At 45.0% G+C, this 19,518-nt stretch overlaps 1 protein-coding gene across 5 annotated transcripts in view; it reads left to right on the forward strand.

Moving 5' to 3' along the window:
- The first annotated feature begins 5,704 nt into the window (after positions 1-5,704).
- Positions 5,705-19,518, forward strand: part of CLYBL (citramalyl-CoA lyase) — a 297,363-nt gene continuing 283,549 nt past the window's right edge. For all 5 annotated transcript variants that reach the window (XM_017503564.2, XM_037729604.1, XM_017503563.2 and 2 more), the window contains exon 1: positions 5,705-5,777. In XM_017503564.2, coding sequence (XP_017359053.1) covers positions 5,716-5,777 — 62 coding nt within the window. In that variant the 5' untranslated portion in view covers positions 5,705-5,715. The remainder of the gene's footprint in view (positions 5,778-19,518) is intronic.

A 19,518-nucleotide genomic window follows, 5' to 3' on the forward strand; every position in this document is an offset into this window, starting at 1 on the left:
TGACCAGGATGGTCTCGATCTCTTGACCTCGTGATCCACCCGCCTCGGCCTCCCACAGTGCTGGGATTACAGGCTTGAGCCACCGCGCCCGGCCTAAGATTCAACACTTTGAATTCAAATGTCTCCCCCAGGTGCCAGGCACCAGGCACTGTTTCAGGTGCTCAGGATATATTGGTGAACAAAACAGGCCAAACCCCTTCCCCTGTAAGTCTCATGTTCAACAGAGACATCATATATTAAGTACATTCTGCAGTAATTAGAAGCAGATGTGCTATGGGAAAAGGAAGGGAGGATCAGGGAAGGGGGCTTGGGAGAGCCTGAGGTGTGTGTGGGTCACCCTTTGCTTGCTGACATTAGGGGAAACTGCAACACAGTTTTGGGGGCTGAGATTAGAAAAGGCTTTTAGAAGTTATGTAGACAAACTCCCTCGGTTTAGAGAGAGGAAGCTACGGCCTGGAAGGTCACAAGGTGGTCGTTCGTTATTCTGTCTTTGGCCTAAATTTGAGAGACAGTCCCCTCCTCTCTCCCCAAGGAGGCCAGACAGAGTCATCAGTGTTATCAAAGGCGGCTCTGCCAGGAGGTGAGGCTGGGAGGGTTTTGTATCATAGCAGCAGGAGGGATGGATGATCTCAGAGTGGAGTTCTATCTGTGCCAGTGTTTAAAAATCATCCCACAGAACTTCTAATATGCCTCTTTCTAAGTGCAGCATTCTGATGTCTTAAATCAGTGACACTGGTCCCGCTCAGCCTTTGAGACTCAACTTTGGTGAAAATAACCTATATCGGCCAGACACCAAAAGGAAGGAAAAACCGGCTTCTGATAAAGAGCCTTTGGTGTTGATCACGAAAGAAGAATGCAACTTCATTTTCCTATTCGTTCCTGCTCCTTGCCACATGAAAGCCATTTACATGTTACGGTAAACCGTAGGTTGATTAGATATTTTCATCCAATGTCTCCTTGGGTGCGCCTATTTGCCAAAAACTGAGCCAATACAAAACCCAAATATTTCTAACACAGTGGGAGTTATTTCCTGACTCATTATCACAATTGCAATTACAAGATCATCACAGTTATAAGATCACGTAGTGAAAATGTAACTCATTTCTTCAGGGAACCTGTATTTGAGAGCCACATTGGTAAGATCTGAGTGTTCAGGTAATTTACAGACGATCCCTCAGATCCCAGCTGTGTTCTGTCTGCCTGCTCTACTCTTCCTCTAAAACTTTCAGAGTCAGTCTCCACCACATTCCAGGACTCCATTCCCTGCTCTGCAAGGCCCCCCAGTTCCCTACCCTCTTATGCAGAAGGAATTGCAGCAGTTCTTTACCCCTTCCCCCAGACCACCAGTGGACCACAGAATCCACCCTTTTCTCATTTATCTGTCTATCTCTTATACTACACAGATGGTTTCTTGGAAAAATTGTTTGGCCAAGCTCAGTGGCTCATGCCTATAATCCCAACTCTTCAGGAAGCTCAAGACAGGAAGATCGCTGGAACCCAGGAGTTTGAGGCTGCAGTGAGCCATGATCATGCCACTGTACTTCAGCCTCAGTGACAGAGTGAAACTCCATCTCTCCAAAACATTAAAAAAATTTTTAATTTTATTGTGGTTGATGGGATTCAAGACACACTTCCTCAAAATATGGCACCTTGCCATTTGAAAAACAGCAAAAGCGGGAAGGTCTCGCTGATTTTCCTCCTGCCCTGTCCTTCTACCCTGAAGCAGCTTATGAGATTTTTTTATTTTGATAGGGAGTGTCACTCTGTCACCCAGGCTGGAGTGCAGTGGTGGGATCTCGGCTCACTGCAACCTCTGCCTCCCAGGCTCAAGTGATTCTCCTGCCTCAGCCTCCTGAATAGCTGGAATTACAAAGATACACCACCACACCTAGCTGATTTTTTTGTATTTTTAGTAGAGACGGGGTTTCACCATGTTGGCCAGGCTGGTCTTGAACTCCTGACCTCAGGTGATCCACCCAGCTCAGCCTCCCAAAGTGGTGGGATTACAGGCGTGAGCCACTGCACCTGGCAGTTATAAGATTCTCATTGGATAAGTGCCCACCACTTTAGGTGAAGGAAAGGAACATCCTTGTCTGTGAAGACACAGAAACAGCCTGACCAAACAGGCCTTGCTAAGTTCCTTCCAGGTTATCACCATTAGATCAGATGCTTTTGCCCTCCAATCACACTTCTCTGTGACTGTCCACCCCTCATTAAACCTAAGCATGAAAAAATATACATGTCACTTTTTCTTTGCATCTTCATTTTTATAGGAAGGCTCCCATGTCGTGTAAAATTTACATTAAATTCATTCATATGCTTTTCTTTTGTTAGTTTGTATTTTATTACAGGTGCCTCGGCCATGAACCTGGAATGGGTAGGCTAGAAACATCAGACCTCTAGGGAATAAGGGGCTGCTCCCTGTCCCCAGTATGCTCCGACCCCATCCTTCTTTCCCGTGTCTCTGCCAAGTGCCTATTCCTCCAGACTGCTCAACTCAACAGGATAGTGGATCTCAGAATTATTCACCCTACTAAATTTCACGTGCTCTCTAATGCCCTTGGAAAATTGGTACTTTTCAGTTTTGGAGGCTGTGAGTGAAGACAGATTTGACTGCCCTAAAGGAGGAACTCTGGATCCCTTTCTCTATTATATCTGGAATATGTGAATATGGTTTGGCTCTGTTCCCATCAAAATCTCATCTTGCATTGTAATCCCTATAATCCCCCAATCAAGGGAGAGATCAGGTGGAGGTCATTGAGTCATGGGGGCAGTTGCCCCCATGCTGTTCTCGTGATTGTGAGTGAGTTCTCACGAGATCTGAGAACTCACTCAGTGAGTATGGTAGTTCCTCCTGCGTTCATTCTCCTTCTTGCCACCTTGTGAAGAAGGTGCCTTGATTTCCCTTCCTTGTGAAGAAGGTGCCTTGATTTCCCTTCACGTTCCATCATGATTGTAAGTTTCCTGTGGCTTCCCCAGCTATGCTGAACTGTGAGTCAATGAAAGCTCTTTCTTTTATAAATTATCCATTCTGGGTCAGCTATTTATAGCAGTGTGAAAACGGACTAATACATGTGTCCTCCAGACGCCCATATACTATCTAGGTAAAGTTAATAAAGCTTTATTTTAACATGTACTAGCATTAGGAAACAGTTTTTGGTAACCTACCTACTGATGAGCAAAATGCATGTGTCAGTAATCTTGTGAAGAAACTCTATAACCTCATACCATTGCTGGTGAAAATTGGCATAGCTATAATTTCTTCGAGCAGAATCTGAAATTGACCCATTTAGCAAATAAGTCACAGTAGGACCTACTTTAGATCCAAGGCATTTTAAATAAGGATAACTAGTTACATGGCAGCTTTCAACTGTAATGAGGCTGGTAGAACATTTTCATCATATATATATATATATATATATATATATATATATACGCTTTTTTTTTGAGATGGAGTCTCGTGCTGTCACCCAGACTGGAGTGCAGTGATGTTAACTCACTGCAACCTCTCCTTCCCAGGTTCAAGCAATTCTCGTGCCTCAGCCTCATGAGTAGCTGAGACTACAGGTGTGAGCCATCACGCCCAGCTATTTTTGTATTTTTAGTAGACACAGGGTTTCACCATGTTGGCCAGGATGGTCTTAATCACTTGACCTCGTGATCCGCCTGCCTCGGCCTCCCGAAGTGCTGGGATTACAGGTGTGAGCCACTGAACCTGGCCCACCAAAGGGCTTTAAGAAGGGAAGTGATGCAATGACAATAATAATGAGTAGTTAACACTACTGAGAACTTGCTTATATATATATATTTTTTGAGATAGAGTCTTGCTCTTGTTGCCCAGGCTGTGTGTACTCTGTATGTGTAAATTCAGTCTATCCTTATAACAACGCTATGAGGTGAGTACTATTTATATCTCCATTTTATAGATGAGGAAACAGAGAGCTTAAGAAACTTGATCAAAACATAGCAAGTCAATTCTGGAACTGGGAGCTGTGTCATGCTTTTAAAAGGTCAGCCGGGCTGTATGGCAAAAGAGTGATTGTAGCAGGGAAGAATGGGAGCAAGGAGGCTTTGAAATAATCTAGGTAAAGGATGATGATGGCCAGAATCAGACTTAAGTGAGGTGAGTGCAGCACCAGCCTGGGTGCAAAATTTAAGAAGCAGTCTCAGTAATTAAGGTAAGTAATATTGGCCCAGAGTGGTGGCTCATGCCTATAAGCCCAACATTTCAGGAGGCTGAGGTGGTTGAATCACTTGAGGCCATGAGTTCGAGACTAGCATGGCCAACATGGTGAAACCCTGTCTCTACTAAAAATACAAAACCTTAGCCAGGTGTGGTGGCACTTGTCTGTAGTCCCAGCTACTCGGGATGCTGAGACATGAGAATCACTTGAACCCAGGAGGTGGAGGTTGCAGTGTATAAGCCAAGATCGTGCCACTGCTCTCCAGCCTGGGCAACAGAGGAAGACTCTGTCTCAAAAACAAAACAAAAACAAAACAATATTCTAAACGAAAAACTAAGATAATGGAAAAATCCCATTATGAACAAAATATCAAAATTTTAATTAAAGACAGTTTTGGTGTTACTGAAATTGCCTTTGCCTCAAGCTTCAGTATGACTGGGCCAGGCACTGGCTGGGACTAGGGTGGTGACAAGAAAGTGACCAATTTGGAGTAAACAGGAGAGGCCTGAGGTGGAGAAGGCGTAGGAGCTGGGGGAGGGCGCCGAGGGGCTGAGCAGTTTCTGCTGTTGATATGGAATATTACCAATTTCTTAGTCCCAGCAGAAGTTTAGCACCCACCTTCCCAGTCACCTTACTTTTCCAAATCTTGGAACCCACTCTGGCTGAACAGGCTTTTGTTTGTTTAAATGGTCACTTTTTGTATCCAAGAGCACAATTCAGCTTCCACTGGAAGGTTCTGAGAAAGGGCTTCAGGTATAAGTCTAGAGCATGGAACATTCTTTTTCACAGCTGAAAAAGAAACCTGCAGAGGGCGAAGGAAAAGACCTCGTTAGGGGTAGCATAGGCCCAGGCAGGTGGAGGCCGGCAGGTGGACGCCGGCTGGATCAGGGAAGGAGAAGGAAGAGGCAGGGGCAGGGTCCGGCCTGTTTTAACGCCTTGGCGTTCTCACTGCTGCGGAACGACTGCAGGGGGCAGAGTGAAGAGCTGCTACCACTTTCCCTGCTCAGAGAGTGGCAACAGCTGTTCTAACTATTGAAGGTATGTGTGTTCCAGGATGCAGCCTTCCTGCATTCTCTTTGACCGCTCTTGATTAATTGCTAACCAAGATATGCACATGGTGGGGCTCACAAAGTGTGAGGCGGTATTTTAACAACAAAAACTGCAAAGAAATCTCTAGAAATGTTGGCCCTTTGGCTGGGAAAACGCAGTCTGTCAACAGTTGCCTCAGAAGCTCGGAGAGAGTTGGATTTGGTCACAGAGAGGCCGCTCGAAGAGGAGCCATCCATTCAGATCCTCTACTCTGCCCCGCATGACAGCGGGGACGAAGGTCCTGAACCTTGGCTGAGCCGGGCAGGTGACCTCCGGACTCGCCGCGGGGCGGGGCAGGTGTTGGGCGGAAGGAGGGCGTGGCTGGCGGGACGGGGCGGGGCGAAGAAAGCGAGGCCGGGAGTGGACGGGGGTGTGGCCGTGGGGGCGTGGGACGTTGTGTGGGCGTGGCTAAGGCAAGGGGCGGGGCGCGCGCGTCGGGAAGATGGCGCTACTTCTGCTGCGGAGGGCGGCGCGCGGAGCGGCGGCTGCGGCGCTGTTGAGGCTGTGAGTGCAGGTCCCTGTTCCCCGCCGCCCCGGCCCAGCTCGCCGCGGGTAGGCTCCCATTGCAGCCCTGCTGGCCGGGCGTGGCCTCCCCACGCCCTCACGGGAACACAGCCGGACGGGAGCACCATGCGTCTCCCAGGCGCCGGCTCGACCTGGTGGTCCAAGGTCGCTGCCGCCCTCGCCTCCCTGTGGGAGGGCCCTTGTTTTACCCGGAAAATGGGTATGCACCTTCGGTCGAGTTACCTGGACTCGGCCCCAGGAAACAAAACTGCCTCCCTCCCGCAAATGGCAAACGTGAACACCCAATCTTTTTCTCTGAGAAGCGGCTCGCCTGGTGAAAAACACCGGCGGTTCATTTAACATAGCTGTTCCCAAAAGGTTTGGTCTCAGGACTTGTTTACACGCCTAAAAATAATGTGGGGACCCCCAAAGCCTTTGCTTATATCTATTGGTTTTTGTGTTATGAGGAATTAAACCAGAAATTTAAAAAATATTCACTTAATAACAAACCCATTAACTTTTAATACAATTAACACTAATGAAATTATCTATTAAAAGTGAGAAAATTGGCTCATGGTTTTTATATTATTGAAAATTTCTTTGGTTTAATAAAGGACAACTGGAGTCTCATATCAGCTGTTTTGGAGGAAGTGTTTGAAAGAATTCTGGGCTCACGCAGATGGAGATATTAGTTGGGAAAGGGAGGACCAAGCAGACCCTCTCAAAGGGTCTTAGGGACCCCCCACGTGTCTTTGGACTACACTTTGGGAACCGCTGGTCTAGCACTTGCCCATCGTCTAGGTACGTGCACATACATGGTTTCATTTGATTCCCTTCACCACCATGTGAAGAAGTTGGGTGTCATGTTTATAAAGATGAAAAAACAGGGTCAGAAAGGTTAAGTGATTCTCAAAGCCCTATGACCAGTAGTGAGAGAGTTTGGTTCAAAAACGGTCTGTGGCTCCTGGTCTGGCACTTCATTCATTCATTTATATTTTTTTGAGACCGAGACTCGCTTTGTCACCCAGAATGGAGTGCAGTGGTGCAATCTCGGCTCACCGCAACCTCCCGCCCTCCGGGTTCAAGTGATTCTCATGCCTCAACCTCCTGAGTGTCTGGGATTACAGGTGTGCACCACCACACCCAGCTGGCTAACTTTTGTATTTTTATTAGAGGCAGGATTTCGCCATGTCGGCCAGGCGGTCTCAAACTCCTGACCTCAAGTGATCCACCAGGCTCAGCCTCCCGAAGTGCTGGGATTACAGGCATGAGCCACCGCACCTGACCTGGTCTAGAACTTCTTACATCTTATTGTACTGTGCCCCTTCAGTCACCCGTGTCCTATGGGAGGACCCACCTAGTCTTATGCATTCCACTTTCCCGTTTACTCCACTGCCCCTGACACAGGGCCCTGGCTCTGGGAGTCACCCCTGGCCCCAGAGGAGCAGCTCAGGCAGTGCACCCAGGCTGGTCCAGAAGCGCCCTTTTCTGGCTCCGTTTGAGGGGGCCAGACTCTGTGGCCTGTTCAGTAGTGGGTCCGGTGAGCACACCCATTCCACACGCCAGCATGTCTCGGGGTAAACTCGCTGTGTTGTTCTCCCCGCCTTAGCACACTGGCTCCATTCTCAACATGTCTACCCGCTGGATATAGGATTCTTGATGGGAATTTTTTTTCCTTTGAGCATTTTAAAGTGTATTATCTCACTGTCTTCTTGCCTTTATTTTTCTCATGAGAATTCAGATGTTAATCGTATCAGGGTTCTATGTAAGTGATGAGTCATTTTCTTTGCTTTCAAGATTTTCTCTTTTTCTTGGTCTTTCAGTGGTTTTATCATGATATGTGTGGTTCTGTTTGAGTTTATCCTCCTTGGAAGTTTGTTGAGTTTCTTGGATGTGTGTACATCAAATTTGGGGAGTTTTTGGCTATTGTTTTCTCAAAGAAGTGTGTTCTCTTAACCCTCTCTTTTCCTTCTGAGGCTCCCGTTATGTATATGTTGGTGTAGTTGATGGAACCCTGCAGATCTTTGAGACTGTTCTGTTTTCTTTCTGTTTCTCAGGCTGGATAATGTCAATTGACTTGTCTTTAGGTTTAATGATTTCTCCGTCTTCCAGCTCAAATCATTTTCATTTTAATCAGAACTTTTCTTTTTGGAGACTGAGTCTCACTCTGTCACCCAGAACGGAGTGCAGTGGTGCAGTCTCGGCTCACTACAACCTCTGCCTCCTGGGCTCAAGCTATCCTCCCACCTCAGCCTCTCACATAGCTGAGACTACAGGTGTGTGCCACCGCACATGGCTAATTGTTTATATTTATTGTAGGGATGGGGTTTCGCCATGTTGCCCAGGCTGGTCTCTAACTGGGCTCAAGCGATCTGCCCCCCTCTGTCTCTTATAGTGTTGGGAATGCAGGCATGAGCTGCCATACCTGGACCTTTTCTGTACTTTATTGATATTCTCTTAAGTACTGAAACATCATTCTTATACTTTCCTTTAGCTCTTTTTTTCTTTCTTTTTTTTTTTTTTTTAGAGACAGAGTCACCAGATGGCATCTCTAGGTTTATTTATTTAATTTACTTTTTAGAGACAGAGTCTTCAGGCTGGAGTGCAGTGGTGCGATCGTAGCTCAGTGCAGCCTCCAGCTCCTGGGCTCAAGTGATCCTCCTGCCTCGGCCTCCTCCCCAGTAACTGGGACTACAGGCACACACCACCATGCCCAGGTAATTTTTACAGTTTTTGAAGAGATAGAGTCTTGCTATGTTGCCCAGGGTGGTCTTGAACTCCTGGGTTCAAGTGATCCTCTTGCACTGGCCTCTAAAGTAGTGGGATTCCAGGCATGAACGACTGCACCTGGCCTCCTTCAGTTCTTTTTTTTTTTTTTTTTTGAGACTGAGTTTCGCTGTTGTTGCCCAAGCTGGAATGCCATGGCTCAACCTCGGTTCACTGCAACCTCTGCCTGCTGGGTTCAAGCAGTTCTCCTGCCTCAGCCTCCCGAGTAGCTGGGATTACAGGCATGTACCTGACTAATTTTGTATTTTTAGTAGAGACGGCATTTCTCTGTGATGGTCAGGCTGGTCTCAAACTCCTGACCTCAGGTGATCCACCCGCCTTGGCCTCTCAAAACGCTGGGATTATACAGGTATGAGCCACCGTGCCCGGCCTTCCTTCAGTTCTTTATACATAGTTTCCTTTAGTTTTTTGAGCATATTTTAAATAGCTGATTTAACTAGTAAGTCCAACATCTGGACTCCGCAGGGACAGTTTGTAAAGACTACTTATTTTCTTTGCATATGGATCATATGTTCTTGTTTCTTTGCATGTCTTGTATATTTTTGTTGAAAACTGGACATTTTAAGCAATATAATGGGGCAACCCTGGAAATCAGATTTCCTCCTTTTCCCAGGGTTTATGGTTGTTGCTGTTTGTTGTTGTTGTTTGCTTAGTGACTTTAATAAACTAATTCTGCATTGTATTCTTTGTCATGTGCAACTATTGAAGTCTCTGCTTGGTTAGCTTAGTAGTCTAACAATTAGATAAAGATTTATTTAAATTCCTGGAACCAGTAAGTCTCCTAGTCTTCGCTGAGGGACTCAGTGTGTGTCAGGACGTGTCTTCAACATTCAGCCAGTTTGCTACTCTGCCTTCTTTGCTTCCACTTCCTGCTTACAGAGACTGAAAGTTAGCTAGATATGAGCACTTAAGGTCTTTCCTTAGTGGGAATACTGCCCTGCACATGTGCAGGGCCTCCTAGAGTCTCAGGAACATGTCACAACTTTTCAGAGCCCTACAGTGGAGATCTCATTGTTCATTTTTGCTTTTTAAGCATTTTGGTTAGCCTGTTGTTTGCCCTGTTATCTTCCATGTCAAGTAGCTGTGATGGTAAATAAGTACTTCTGATTGGACAAATGCCCTGTGAGAAAATACTATTCCCACTGCACAAGCTCTGAGTCAGGTCAAATAAAGATAGCTGTGCAAGTGGGGTCTTCTAAGGAACCACAAAACAGGTCAAATAGTGACATTTTCCAGAAATGGGGCTTTCCCCCACTAGTGGCTGTCATGCTGCTGGTTTCCACTGTGATGGAGGCTGTTGATTTTCAAGTCTACCACCGAGCTGGGGAGGAAGGATTGGGTAAACTAAAACCCCCAAATTGCTGTTCTTACAGAGAGTCATCCATTTATCTTGAATAAATGATCCCTATGTTGCTGCAAGTCTTTAATTTCCAGAATTCTGAAAAAGTTGGTTCTGACAATTTTTGCCAATATTATCATTGTTTTTATGGAAGATGAGATTTTCAAAGGTCCTTTTTCTGTAGTTTTTGCTGGTCAGCCTGCGTAGAATTTTGATCAAGAATGGATTTGAATTTATAATTTTGTTTTCAGCATCCATTGCATTGATCATAAGGCTTTTCTTCTTCAGTGTGTTAATATGGTGAATTACGGTGATGGACTTTGTAAAAGTTAAGCTGACCATTGCATTCCTGGAATAAACCCCACTGATCATGATGTATTGTTTGGATTGAATGTGCTAAAATTTTGTTAAAATTATTTGTGTGTTCATAAGGAATATTAGCCTATAGTTTTCTGATACTGCCTTGGCCTGGGTTTGGTATTAGGACGATGATGGCCACGTGACCACACAGGATGTGTTGGAGAGTTCTCACTTCTATTTCCTGGAACTGTTTGTGTAAAATTGGTAAGATTTTGCCTGTAATTGTTTGTACCTGCAGGTTTCTTTCTGGAAAAATTGTTAAACTACAAATTCAGTTTCTTTAATAGACATATTGCTATTCAGTTTGTCTGGTTCTTCTTGAGTAAGCTTTGGTAGTTTGTACCTTTGAAGGACTATGTCAATTTCATCTAAGTTGTCAATTTCATGTACGTAGAGTTGTTCATGCTAATGCCTTATCCGTTTTCTTACAGCTCTGTGAAGGTATATACCGCACAATTTACCCTTTGTAAGTGTATGGTTAAATAATTTCTAATAAGTTTATAGGCCTCTCACTACAATCCAGTTTTAGGCCCCCCTCCAAATTTCTATCATGCCCCAAATTCTCTGGAGCCCCTTTGCAAATTAATCCTTACCCTTGCCTCTAGCCTGTCATCCATCTCCTTGCTGTTTGTGTCATATGTAGTGATGTGTCCTCTTACATCCCTGATGTTTGTAATTCTTTTTCTGTTTTTCATTTTTTTGATCAATCTGGATCGAGTTTTATTGCATTTTTCTCTATTTTTTTCTGTTTTTTATTCCATTGATTTCTGTCTCATCTTTATTATTTCCTGCCTTCAACTTACATTGAGTTTAATTTGCCCTTTAGTTTTTTAAGGTGGAAATTTAGATAATTAATTTTAGACCTTTCTAGTTTTTTTTTTTGAGACAAGGTCTTGCTCTGTCACCCGGGCTGGAGTGCAATGATGCAATCTTGGTGCTCTGCAACCTCCACATTCAGGCTCAAACAGTCCTCCCGCCTCAGCCTCCCAAGTAGTGGGGATGACAGGCATTAGCCACCATGTGTGGCTAATTTTTGTATGTTTTGTAGAGATGGGGTTTTGCCATGTTGCCCAGACTGGTCTCGAACTCCTGGATTCAAGCAATCTACCACCACCTCAGCCTCCCAAAGTTCTGGGAATACTGATATGAGTCACTGCACTCATCTGGGGACTACTTTTTAAATATAAGTACTTAGTAATTACTTTTCAGCCATGCTTGGTAGCTTACATCTGTAATCCCAGCACTTTGGGAGTCTGAGGTGGGAGGATCACTTGCAGCTAGGAGTTCAAGTCCAGCTTGGGCAACATAGTGAGATGCTGCCTCTACATAAATTTTTTAAAAATTAGCTGGATGTGATGGCTCATGCCTGTGATCCTAGCCACTTGGGATGCTGAGGTGGGAGGATTGCTTGAGCCTGGGGATTTGGGGTTCCAGTGAGCTGAGATCGTACCGCTGCACTCCAGCCTGGGTGACAGAGCAAGGCTCCATTAAAAATAGTTATAATAATAATAAAGAAATTTCCTCTAAGGATTGTTTTAATTTCCTCTAGCAAATTTTGCAGGATTTCTGATACCTATAATCTCTTTTCATTTATCATGTTGATATTCTGATATGTTTTCTTATGTTGATGTTCTGATATATGGTATGTTTTCTAAAGTAATCAGTAGTAAGACTCCAAAAGAAAAATGGCTCCCTGGCTGTATGTGTTCAGTGGTAGCAGCCAAGGAATGTGCCAGGAAGGTGCTTCACGTTTTGCAGTGCCATAGTAGAGAGGAATCTGGTAAAGAAAAAAAACCAGACGAAGACAGTTTAGAGAGATGACAATTACAAGCTAAGTACCTGAGACTCTGGGTCAATAGTAAAGGGACAGTGTGTGACGAGGCAGCGGAGCTGTGGAAAGTGGCTGAGGGGCCTGGATGGGGCTGCCTGTCCGGGTCCCAATAGGCCTTTTGTAGGATTGGCTTCATCTTTGAAACCTCCTGAGGTTACTGTGACAACCACTACTGTCCTTCTGTACTGCTGTGAGGCCACTAAGGGAAAAAGGGAGGGAAGGGACCCAAAGGAAGGACAGAGGCGGGAGAAGGAGCGATGGGGAGAGAAAGGCAGAGAAGAATGGAAGCAGGGAATGAGAAAGGGGAGAAACCTCACTAAAAAGGAGGCAGGTTAAACATTGAGAGATGGAAAAATGGTCACATTGAAAAGAACTCACTCAGAGTAAGGATGAATGTGTGTTCTTTGCTACTTGAACTGGTATTAAAACGCCAATATGAAGTGTTAGACATTTTAAAATGTTTATTGGCATCATTAGAAGTTGACTTTAGTTGCTCGAATGCCTGGTGGGGATGTGTAAACAAAAATGATATTTTGGATTGTGAGGCAGAAAGTCACTTTAAATGGTCCTGGGAGGCAGAGGGGCCAACCCTCTCAATTGCCTGGGGCTGTCCTGGTTTTAGCATGGAATGTCCTATGTTCCCAGAAACCCTTAGGTCCCGGCAGACCAGGATGGCTATTCACCATAGAGGTGGAGAAGTAAAGGGCTGTGGATGAAGAGGGGTACTTGTTAGGAACAGGAAGGAGGATGGAGTTGGAGGGGATTAGTGCAGGGCAGGATACAGAGCCCAGAAGGAAAGTAATGGACAGAAGCTGAGAGAAAGAATGAAAAGACCAGTGGTCCAAGATGGTAGCCCACAGATTCAAGAACAAGAGCAAGAGTCTTCTGGAATGGCCTCCATTCTAGAACGGAGAGAGAGAGTATACAGAATGCTTTAATGGAGAAAGGCAGGCCACTGCTCAGAGAGTGGGGCTGGAGAGAAAAGAAAGGAGACCTTGCAGGAGCAGGCAACACCAGGAAGGCAGGTGTATGCACAGTGTGCAGACCAAGAGTAGCCTGGGGATAGGGAACATACCTGGGCTGGACAGTGGAATTGGTGGGAAATCAGATTTCCCTGAGCAAAAACCAGTGGGCAGCAGCCAAACTGGTGAGCAAGAACTGGCTGTGTGGCTGGGTCCAAATTGGGAGGTGCCATGTGCATGGGCCTGCCATGTCAGGGCAGGTGCAGCTGCGAGGGAGGTCTCTGCCGACACTCAGCTGCACCATGCCTGCTGAACAGCCTCACCTTGGCCTCTGGCTCTGTTGCAGCTGTGTGGGGCTTGTGCTTCTCCGTACCGTTATCCTCTGGTAGAGTTTTACCGTGGACCACAGCCATCGTGTACATACTAGCCTAGAGGACACAGGGTCACTCACATGCTTTCTGTGGGAGACGCTAAGGAGTTGGGGGAGGCTGGGGCCTGAATTGAAGATCAACTCTTGACTGCAGAGATCCCTCCCTCCCTCTCTCTGTCCCGTAGATCCGGAGGGGAGTTGAGGACAGTTTCATGCCACATGCTTGACCTGACTCAACTGAGTATCTGTGGCCTCTGTGAAGACTCTGTCTTTGCAAGGGACTCTCCTTAGTGCCCATATTCTGCAGAATGTTTGAGTGGCAGGAAGACTTTATTCATCTAGAAATACTTCATGGTAGTCAGTTGCTAATAACCAGGATATCTGCAGGTGGAGTTTTCTCAGGAGGCACACCTTAAGCTTCAAAGGTGAGTACGTAGACAAGGCAGTGGATGCACCTGTCCCAAGACATGACCCATATCCGTAGGGAGTGCCCTCAGGGCAGCTGACACCGCTCAGCACCAGCAGTCTCCAGTGATAGCTTTGGAACAGCCCAGGTCTGACTGGTGTATTTTCTGAAACCAGCCTTTGGTCACACAGTTTCCTTTTTTTTTTTTTTTTTTTTTTGAGACGGAGTTTNTTTTTTTTTGAGACGGAGTTTCACTCATGTTACCCAGGCTGGAGTGCAATGGCGCGATCTCGGCTCACCGCAACCTCTGCCTCCTGGGTTCAGGCCACAGTTTCCTAACTAAATGTTGTGGTGGCCACTCTGTAGGAGTTGCCATTTTATGCGTGACTCCCTGTGAGGAAGCCCACAGGTGCTGGTGGCTGAAATTTTAGGAATGCAGGTTTCTAAGAAGGCTGGGAGAAGAAAGCTGGGCTCCTTGGGGCAGGGCTATTGGCAGGTTTAATTAATTTAAGATCTAAAACGTTGTTGATTTAAAAACAACATTTTTTTCCTGCTCTGACTACAGTTGGAGCTGTGTTCTGCTGTTGTACATTGCTCATTAATTCCACACATTGCTCACGATACTGTCAGGTTTAGAATTTCATTAGGCAATAAAGAAGATATCAAGGAAATAATATTTGTGTTTTCATACAGGTCACTTGGATATGAATTTAAATCCACTGTAATTCAAACAGGTTTAATTTATTTCATGTTGCTACTTGAATGTGTTATAGCTTATCAATTATATAACTCACTTGAATGATGAAGACTTGAGATTCCTTCCCTCCTTCCTTCCTTCCTTTCTCACCCCATCCTCCCCATCATAAACCAGGGTTAGAATAGTTGTTAATTTAGCCACTTTGATTATTATTATTATTTTTTTAAGACTGGTTGCAGCTATGTTGCCCAGACTGGAATGTGGTGGCTATTTGCAGGTGTTATCATAGCTCACTGCAGTCTTGACTTCCTGGGCACTAGTGACCCTTCTTCCTCAGTCTCTCTAGTAGCTGCATCTGAAGCCATGTGTGACCACACCCAGCTGACTGTATGTTTTGTTTACATTTAAGGATGTTAATCTAGGAGCAGTGCTGATGTTTACTATTGTTCCACATGACTCTAGCACATACATGTTTGTATGTATATAACCACAGTTCATTTAGTCTGTTTCCAGGTTTCCTTGGGAAATGCAGAGATAAATGTTCCTATCCCCAAATCTCTGTGGATACCCTTACTTAAGTATTTGGAGGTAAATTTCCTTATGTGAACTTGCTGAATACCCTCATTTGAAGCCTTTCGATGCTGTCAAATCACCCTCCACAAGGATGTGCCAATATATACCTAAGTGGTGTATGCCTTTTGGAGGCTTATCTGTCCCATTTCCTTTCATTAGGAGAACCATGCACACTGAAGCAGGCACAGACTGTCATGCAGGTCACCTAACCGGCAGCACCAGACCTAAAAAGGCCTGTTGACTACCACGGCAGCTCTTCCCTCGGCAGCCTTGGCTGTCACACTGGCCCCACCCATGGGTGTTTCTGTAAATGGCCCTGAAGGTTTACCTCTTCTGAACTATACCACATGTTAACTTCTTTCTCTTAGTTAGGTCTTTGAGATTGGCAGAGGTGCTAATAAAGGTATGGGCCAGGCATGGTGGCTCATACCTGTAATTCCAGCACTGTGGGAGGCTGAGGTGGGAGGATCATTTGAGGTCAGGAGTTTGAGACCAGCCTGGCCAGCGTGGTGAAACCCCGTCTCTACTAAAAATACAAAAATTAGCCAGGTATGCTGGTGCATGCCTGTAGTCCCTACTACTTGGGAGGCTGAGGCAGGAGAATTGCTTGAACCCAGGAGGCGGAGGTTACAGTGAGCCAAGATCACACCACTGCACTCCAGCATGGGTGACAGAGTGAGACTCCATCTAAAAAATAATAGTGTTAATATAATAATAAAGGAATGAAAGTTTCCTTAGAAAGTAAGGCTTCTGTTTTAATAGGATACTTGGCATGGGCAAGTCTGTCTTAACTGTTTTTCTTCACTGTGTCTAAATGAGAAGGAAGAATGACCCTGGTATCTGTATTTGCAGGACACTTCAGTATTAATATTCAGAACCCCAAATATTGAAAAGTGTAAAAGACAATACTTGCTACTTCACTGTCCTGTTTGCACCCCCAGTAAAATGAGGGTCTTAGTTTAGTGGAAAACCCTGTTCACTGTTTAACTCACAGTTGTACGTTGCTAAAAATTGACACTTTTTTTAAAATTTAATAAGGGCCTCTCTATGGACCTTTTTAAAGTTTATATGGTCATTAAAAACATCATTGCACACATATACTTTGTACCACTTTGGAAGTAGTACAGGCTTGTTTGAAAGCATACACTTGTCTTGTCTTATTTAGTCTCACAGTATTCTTTGTGAGAAGGAAGATATGCCCACATTATTTTGTGGCCAAAAACAAAAGTTTGGGAAATGAAAAAAAGCAAACAGAAAACCTCATGCCAAATGCTGTTTTCATAGTGAGGCACTGGAGGGCGCACTAGCAATGGGAGATGCATGCAGTCTCTGCAGTCTGCCGGCTGCCCTTACAAATGCCTCTTTCAGAAGATGTAAGAGTTGTTTTTTCTGTTCATTTTTAAGGCAAATGAAAGACACATGGATGGTAGAGGAAATATTTCTATACTGACCTATAAACTGTCCTTTTAAAAGTTTATGAGAAACTGAAGAAGTAGCTCTGTGTTCCAGCCCTCCTCTCTCCCTGCCCTGTTGCAGCCTCACCGGCTTCTGGGCTGTGTCGTCAGCCTGGAGCACTCTGTCCCTTTGTGTCTCAGCTCAAATGTCACGGATCAGAGAGGTCTTCCTTGACCACCCTGTACAACATAGCTTCCACCCCTCCAACCAGCCTCTGCACTACCCCCTGTCCTCTGGCTGCTGTTTTCATTTTTTCCATTACCCTATTTCCAGCAGACATATACACGCTTATTTGTTTATTGCCTGCCTATACCCCACCCCAGCCCCCAGATATTCATCAGAGCAGGGACTTGGTTTATTCATCGCTATTACATACCCAGAACCTAAAACAATCCTCGCCAGTGCCTGATGTAAGTTTGCAGAATAAAAAAAGAACAGATTTAGAAAATGAAATATTTTGAGTGTTTCGGGCCGGGCGCGGTGGCTCAAGCCTGTAATCCCAGCACTTTGGGAGGCCGAGGCGGGTGGATCATGAGGTCAACAGATCGAGACCATCCTGGTCAACATGGTGAAACCCCGTCTCTACTAAAAATACAAAAAATTAGCTGGGCATGGTGGTGTGTGCCTGTAATCCCAGCTACTCAGGAGGCTGAGGCAGGAGAATTGCCTGAACCCAGGAGGCGGAGGTTGCGGTGAGCCGAGATCGCGCCATTGCACTCCAGCCTGGGTAACAAGAGCGAAACTCCGTCTCAAAAAAAAAAAAAAGAAATATTTTGAGTGTTTCTAAAGATTTAGGGCATTTTTTCTTTGTTGTGGTAAATTATACATAATTTATAACATAATTACCATTTTAACCTTTTTTTTGTTTTGTTTTCGTTTTTTTGAGATAGAATCTTGCTCTCTTGCCCAGGATGGAGTGCAGTGGTGCAATCTCGGCTCACTGCAACCTCCGCTTCCGGGGATCAAGCAATTCTCCTGCCTCAGCCTCCCAAGTAGCTGGGATTACAGGCGCATGCCACCACGCCCGGCTAATTTTTGTGTTTTTAGTAGAGACGGGGTTTCACCGTGTTGGCCAGGCTGGTCTTGAACTCCTGACCTCAGGTGATCCGCCTGCCTTGGCCTCCCAAAGTGCTGGGATTATGGGCATGAGCCACCACACCTGGCCCATTTTAACCATTTTTAAGTATACAGTTTAGTGGCATTAAGTACATTCACATTGTTGTACAGCCGTCACCACCATCCATCTTCAGAACTTTTTCATCTTCCCAAACTGAAATCCTATGGCCGTTAAACACTAACTTCCTGTTCCCTTTCCCCCACCCAGCCCCTGGTAACCACCATTCTCATTTCTTTCACTGTGAATTTGACTACTCTAGGTACCTCATATACATAGCATCACATATTTGTCCTTTTGTGCTTGGCTTATTTTACTCAGCATAATATCTTCCAAGGTGCATCTGTGTTATAGCAGGTATCTGATTTTCATTCTTTAAGGCTGAATAATAATCTGTTGTGTGTATATTCTGTATTTTATTTATCCATTGATCTGTTGATGGACATTTGCGTCATTGCCACCTTTTGGCTATTGTTAGTGCATGTTCTGTATGGAGCACAGAAATGTGATGTTTCAGTTTAAGCCCAAAGTGGATTTATTTGAATTATAGTAGCCAATCACAGATCACTCCTGGGTAATACTAGGGTTTGAATGTGGTATCCCCTCCAAAATTCATGTTGAAACTGAATCTGTATTGTGGTGGTATTAAGAAGTGTGGCCTTGTTGAAAGCGGTTAAGTCAAGAGGGCTGTGCCTCATGAATGGGTTAGTACCACTCAAAAGAGGCTTCAGAGAGAGTTTTGCAGTCTTGGCCTTCTGCCCTCTGCCATGCGAGGACACAGCCACATGGCGCCATGTTGGAAGCAGGGAGCAGCCCTCCGTAGATACTAAGGCTGGCACCTTAATCTTGGATTCCCCAGCCTCCAGAACTGTGGGAAATAAGTTTCTATTGATTACAAATTACCCAGTCTGTGGTATTTTTAAAAATGGCAGCATAAATAGACTAAGACAGGTGGTTTCTACCTTTAGTAAAATATTTGTAATTCATATTAAGGTAGAAACTTATTCTGGCTCCTAAAAATCAGAGTTGGTTTGATATCCACAGATGCTATTTAGCTTTTTCTTATAATTGTCAAAAATAATTTCAAAATCAAGTTAATAACTCTCTGCTATAGGCAGGAAGGTCCTGGACGGATCCTCTGTTCAAGTTCAATGCTGACCCTGCAGTTAGCCCTTGACCTTGTTCACGGCTCTTGTCTAAATTGTGCCTTATTTTTCTCACCCATCAAAAGGAGGATGGACTAGTTTCTTCCTGCCAGTTGACATTCCAAAGTCTAGAAAGGAATTATTGCCCTCAAGTAAGAAGAGCTTGGGGAAGTCAGAAATATAAGATATATACCTTTTTGAGCTCTAAGTTATTTTGGTCCATTTGAGCTCAGTTTGACCAGAGATTGAAGATGAAAGCTCTGCCTCCCCCAAACTTATGGGGACAGTCTGCAGTTGGTGTTACCGCCTTCTCCTGCCAGTAAGGGAGATTTGTTTGGTCTTGTGTTGTCGAACCTCTCCCTTTAGGTGCTCAGAAGGGGCGGCGCCTTCATCGAGTCTCTCCCTGAAGCAGGGAGTGCTACCAGGTGCTTTGTTACAGTGGCTTATGATGGACACAGCACAGTGCCAAGGGATTAGGATTCTAAAATAATTCAGGTGTACTGAGATGCAGATCCTAAAAGAACTCAAGTGTAAGAGAAGGTAGATGTCCTAAATTTTAGTCTGATCTGCAAGATTTTGACTCATAAGTGGATACCTGATTTTTGCCTACATCTCACCTCTTTCACTTTTCTCCTGCTCCAGTTTTGGGTTTCCTGCTCACCTGGTACCCTCAAGCTGGCTTGCGAATGCTCGGAGCCTGGA

This window comes from Cebus imitator, unplaced genomic scaffold (genome assembly GCF_001604975.1).
Source record: "Cebus imitator isolate Cc_AM_T3 unplaced genomic scaffold, Cebus_imitator-1.0 Scaffold312, whole genome shotgun sequence".
In the NCBI taxonomy this organism is placed as follows: Eukaryota; Metazoa; Chordata; class Mammalia; order Primates; family Cebidae; genus Cebus; species Cebus imitator.